Here is a 5441-nt window from a genome sequence, read left to right on the forward strand (position 1 = left end):
ATACTCTGGAGGAACCTCTTTCTGGCTGTGTGGCCTTTCCAGCAGATATCTGGGTGATTGAAGTCCCCCACAAGAACCAAGACCTGCGATTGTGAGGCTACTTGGAGCTGGTTGTAAAAGGCCTCATCAACTTCTCTATCCTGATCAGGCGGTCTGTAATAAACACCCACAATAGTCCCTCATATTGACCTGCCCCTTAATCCTCACCCACAGGCTCTCAACTCTCTCATCTGACACCATGGAGGGTTTTAGGGGCATTTCCTCGCTCTCTATCCATTCCTTGACGTAAAGGGCAACACCTCCACCTTCCTCGTCTGTCTCTTCTGAACAATCTGTAGCCCTCAATAGCCAGACTCCAGTCATGGGATTCGTCCCACCAGGTTTCAGTGATGGCCACTATATCATAGCTTTCCAGCAGCACAGTAGCTTCCAGCTCCTCCTGTTTGTTGCCCATGCTGCGTGCATTGGTGTAGAGGCACTTCAGCTCGGCTGTTGGCTGCTCTGCCTTCTTAGGGGAATACCCCCTGGAGTGTCTGTCAGGTGTTTCTCTGTGCATTGCTTCTACCACAGGAGCTGCTGGCACATCACCATAAGACTTTGACTGTAGTTGCTCAGGACTTGATCCAGGAAGGAATTAAAAATACTGAAAGGTGAAGACAGCACAGCCCCTCTGGGCAACCTGCTCCAGTGATGATCTGCCCCAATGGGGAAAAAGGCTTCCCTTATCTCTATCCTGGAGCTTTCTTACTTCAACGTCATCTAGACTTCTGTCTGTTCCTGTCCTGCAAAGCACCACAGGGATCTGTTTAGGTCAAAACCTCTCCGTAGAGACTGGCAGGCTGCTCTGAGGGTCCAAAGCCCTCCCATTCTAGAGAGTGACAATGCCCTGTCCTGCAGCTTCTCCTGGTTGGGAAGTACTCCAGGTCCCGAGCACCTTTGTGGGTCTCTGCTGATCTTGCTCCCACTTCTTAACATCTGCCTTGTCCTGGGAGACCAAAAGTTGACCCTGTGTTATGATGTGCTCTAATGAGTGACGAGTCAGGGGAGATAATCACTTCTCTCCATCTTTGGGCGACGCTCCTGCTCATACAGCCGTGGACATTTCTTCCATAACCAGTGCATGCTGCTGGAAGGTGTTTGGCCTTTTGTTCCCCTAGGAACATCAGGGCACGTTCCAGAGAACTGCACCCCAGTCAGATGATCCCCATCCCCTATCACTGGACAGGGTTGGTCTATCCCAGGTTCAGGACCCGGTACTAGTTCTTGTTGAATTTCATGCAGTTTGTGGCAAAGTGTCCCTCCCACCTGCCAGGATTCAGCTGAATGTCATCTTGAAGGCATGGGAACATGCCTGAACATGGCCCTGTCCCCCTCAGGAAGGTGACCAACAGCCTGGGCAGGATGGTGGAGCTGCAGCAGGCCTCCAGGCAGGATGAGTTTCTCCTGAAGAGGTACATGGGGGTGAGGAGGTGCCAGTCAGCCATCATCAACACAACAGTGGAGATGTTTGATGCCATGGTCAGGGGGAGAGGAACAGAAATAGCAGGAACAGAGGAATCCACAGCTCAGGGTGACTGCTGAGTCCCGGGATGGTGACCTCCATGATGGATGAGAGATTCATGCAGGCTGAAGTCTCCATGGAGGGCTCTAAAGGAACGGAAAAGACAGACTGAGAACCACTGAAAGAGTAATCCTATAAACATAAGAAAATAAAATACTAAAAGACAAAAAAGCTCTCATGATCATGATTCTGGCAGCAGCAGTGAGAAAGACCTTGACAGAGTGGGGAGTTTCCAGCAGTGGCCAGAAGGGTGGTCAAATTTGTTGAGACAAGTCCCTGAGCCCCTGATCTATGGGGAGTTGCCTGAGGAAGGCTTTGGGTTAGAGACCAGTTTTGGCAAGAGCTATGGGACATGGGGTGTCCGTGGGTGCCAGCATGAAACTGCTCTGACTTTACTGACAGCAGTGGTGAATTGGGTGTCAGAGCCCTGTCTGTGTGCACCCCCACTGCACTGGAATCATTAGAGACCAATAAATGGTTTTTCTTTATTAAAACAGTGTTTCTGTGTGTGAGACTTTGTGCAACACTCACAGGTCCCACCCAGCTCCAGTTACTTTGGAATACGATGGTTCCCCTTCCATACCACTAAGAATCTCAGTGTGAGGACATCCCCCAGGGCTCACATGTGCACCCAGCCCAGCGTGAGGCACTCGTTCCCTGGGAAGCTTTCTGTGCTGGTGCTCAGTTCCTGCTGTGGGTGAGAACCATCACAGCCCATCTCCAAGCACAGCCTGGCCAGGATCTCCCGGGACTGGGCAGTCAGGCCACAGTGACCAGCTCCAAGCAGAGACACACACTGCAGGTCCCTGCATGGGATCCCAGCAGGACCCATGGAGACGCCCAACACCCAGCACACAGGGACTGTGCCAACACCTGTCAGCTGAAACTGTGCTGGGAAGCGTGGGATGAGAGGAGGAGACCTCCTCACTGGGGTTGGCCAAGCCCCACTGCCCGACATGGCTCCACAGCCTTGCAGTGAAGGCACCACGTAGATCAGGATGTGTTCATGAGGTGGGGAAAGGACCCCACCAGCACAGTCCCCTGTCCCCACCCCCAGCAGCCCCCCAGTATGAAGCTCCCCTCCCCATTGCCCTGGGGCAGCTTCCCCAGGATGGCCAGGGAACATGGCCCAGACCAGCTCCTCTCTCGACACCTCTCATGACTGGTTTCCTTCTCCAGGAGACCTGGCTCTGCCCCACATGCCCACTGGAGCAGGTCCTTAGCCAGTATGGTCCCACAGCTCCACTGCCATTGGGGCTTTCCTCTGCTGGGCACTTCCCAGCCCAGTCCAGCCCCTCTCTGCCTCTCCCCCACCTCCCCTGCCCTCTCCCAGCCCAGCCCAGCAGAGCCCCCCCAGGCTGGGCTGGCCCCACAGCTGTGCTCCCCACAGGGTGCTGCAGAGCTCGGGGCACTCCCCCCACAGCCCCAACCCCTCTGAAGGGCACAGCAGCTGCTGGGGGCAGAGAGGGCTCTCAGCCTCCCCATCCCACCAGGGCTGGAGCTGGCCCCAAGAGCCAGCAGAGGCCACTCACTCTCTGCCTCTCCTGCCTTCAGCTGCAGGGCATCCCCTGCCCAAAATTCTCTTTGCCCCACTCTGCCTACCTGCCTGCCCTGCTCCCCAGGACAGCAGGAGAGTCCTGGTCCTGGGGCTCCTCAGGCAGCTCCTGCATCTCTCCACTCTCCCTTCCCTCTGCCTGCTGCACCTTCACTGCCTCCCACGGCCCTGCACACTCCTGCTCTGGGGGTTCCTGCCTCTAGTGCTTTATCCTGGGGGGAGTAATCTCTGAGAGTGTTTCAGCTTCTGAGTCTTCATTCACTTCCCACACCAGAGTACATGGAGTGTCCCCATCCTCTCCTGACCACTCCAGATTCCTTTCCATGTGGACTGACACCTGCCATCAGCCCCATCATACCTGGGACAGCCTGAGGAAGGGGACTGGGAACTCATGTACTGATTCTAATGCTCCTGGACACCAAGAAGCGAGCCTTCATCTAAGTGCCTGGTGTCTAAAGGATCCCAGTGCTATTGTGAGATTAATTCCCCAAACACTAACTAAAAACAAGGTGGAAAGGCACTTAGAAAATCCAATTCCTTCAAAATGTTCTTAGTCAAAACTGTATCAAGGAGAGTCCAGCCTTCAGACACCACATTGGAAAGAACTCCTTTTATTGCGGCAATGCTATTGGGGAGGCAAGAGGTGTCACCTGGTTCTTCAGGAATCAGACACAACAGGTTAGAACTTCAAGAGAAGTGCTATGACCCCAAGCAATCACCTCTAAGTAGTATTATCAGTGAAAGAAAAGCTGAGACCTTGTCTCTAATAAATTCTGGGCACTCTGCAGAGAAGGAGAAAAAAAATTACTGGTTATAGTGGAAGATCTATTGCATCAGTTTTCTCAGCGCATCCCTGAGCTCCTGGTTCCTCATGCTGTAGATAAGGGGGTTCACTGCTGGAGGCACCATCAAGTACAGAACTGCCATCACGAGATCAAGGGATGGGGAAGACATGGAGGGGGGTTTCATGTAGGCAAACATGGCAGTGCTGATGAACAGGGAGACCACAGCCAGGTGAGGGAGGCATGTGGAAAAGGCTTTGTGCCGTCCCTGCTCCGAGGGAATCCTCAGCACGGCCCTGAAGATCTGCACATAGGAGAACACAATGAACACAAAATGCACAAATATTAAAAGGGAACTAAGTACAATTAGCCCAACTTCCCTGAGATAGTCCGTGTCTGAGCAGGAGAGCTTGAGGATCTGGGGGATTTCACAGAAGAACTGGTCCAGGACATTGCCCTGGCAGAGGGGTAGTGAAAAAGTATTGGCCGTGTGCAGGAGAGCTTGGAGAAACCCAGTGCCCCAGGCAGCTGCTGCCATGTGGACACAAGCTCTGCTGCCCAGGAGGGACCTGTAGTGCAGAGGTTTGCAGATGGCAATGTAGCGGTCATAGGACATGACGGTGAGAAGACAAAACTCTGCTATAATCAAGGTGGCAAGCACAAAGACTTGTGCAGCACATCCCGCATAGGAGATGTGCCTTGTGTTCCAGAGGGAATTGGCCATGGATTTGGGGAGAGTTGTGGAGATGGAGCCCAGGTCAAGAACAGCGAGGTTGAGGAGGAAGAAATACATGGGGGTGTGGAGGCGGTGGTCACAGGCTATGGTGGTGATGATGAGGCCATTGCCCAGGAGGGCAGCCAGGTAGATGCCCAGGAAAAGCCAGAAGTGCAAGAGCTGCAGCTCCCGTGTGTCTGCGAATGCCAGGAGGAGGAACTCAGTGATGGAGCTGCTGTTGGACATTTGTTCCCTCAGCACACAGGGGTCTGTTCAAAAAGGAAAAGACAGCGAGGAGTCAGGACAGACACCTCTTAGAAGAACCTCTTCCATTAGTCAGACCGTAGTCCCTCAAATGACCTCTGTCCTTCCAGGGAGACCTTTATGCAGATCCTGGCGTGATCCTGGGTCGGTGCTGGCTGAGGGTGCAATGGGGAGCAGGGGACTCTGCTGTGGGCTCCAGAGGAGTCACTTGTGCTGTGCAGCAACAGGCAGAGAGGAACCAGGAGTGATCGCAGATTACATCTACCTCTGAGAGGAAACAGCTTCTGACCATCATCACTCCCAGGTCCCCCAGATGCACAACAGAGCTCGAAGGGAGGGGGTGTAGGTTTGTGTGTGTTTATTTTTCTGCTGTTCCCCCTGTCCCACCTGAGGAGTCATTTCTGCAGCAACAGGCAGAGAGGAACCAGGAGTGATCGCAGATTACATCTACCTCTGAGAGGAAACAGCTTCTGACCATCATCACTCCCAGGTCCCCCAGATGCACAACAGAGCTCGAAGGGAGGGGGTGTAGGTTTGTGTGTGTTTATTTTTCTGCTGTTCCCC

At 53.6% G+C, this 5441-nt stretch overlaps 1 protein-coding gene across 1 annotated transcript; it reads right to left on the minus strand.

The window, feature by feature from the left end:
• Window positions 1-3941: 3941 nt before the first annotated feature.
• Window positions 3942-4862, minus strand: LOC106900463 (olfactory receptor 14J1-like). Its single transcript, XM_014962541.1, has one exon. The coding sequence runs from the start codon at window positions 4857-4859 to the stop codon at window positions 3942-3944; it is 918 nt and encodes a 305-aa protein (XP_014818027.1). The 5' UTR covers window positions 4860-4862.
• Between the last annotated feature and the right edge of the window lie 579 nt (window positions 4863-5441).

This window comes from Calidris pugnax, unplaced genomic scaffold (genome assembly GCF_001431845.1).
Source record: "Calidris pugnax isolate Ruff unplaced genomic scaffold, ASM143184v1 scaffold1973, whole genome shotgun sequence".
Taxonomy (NCBI): Eukaryota; Metazoa; Chordata; class Aves; order Charadriiformes; family Scolopacidae; genus Calidris; species Calidris pugnax.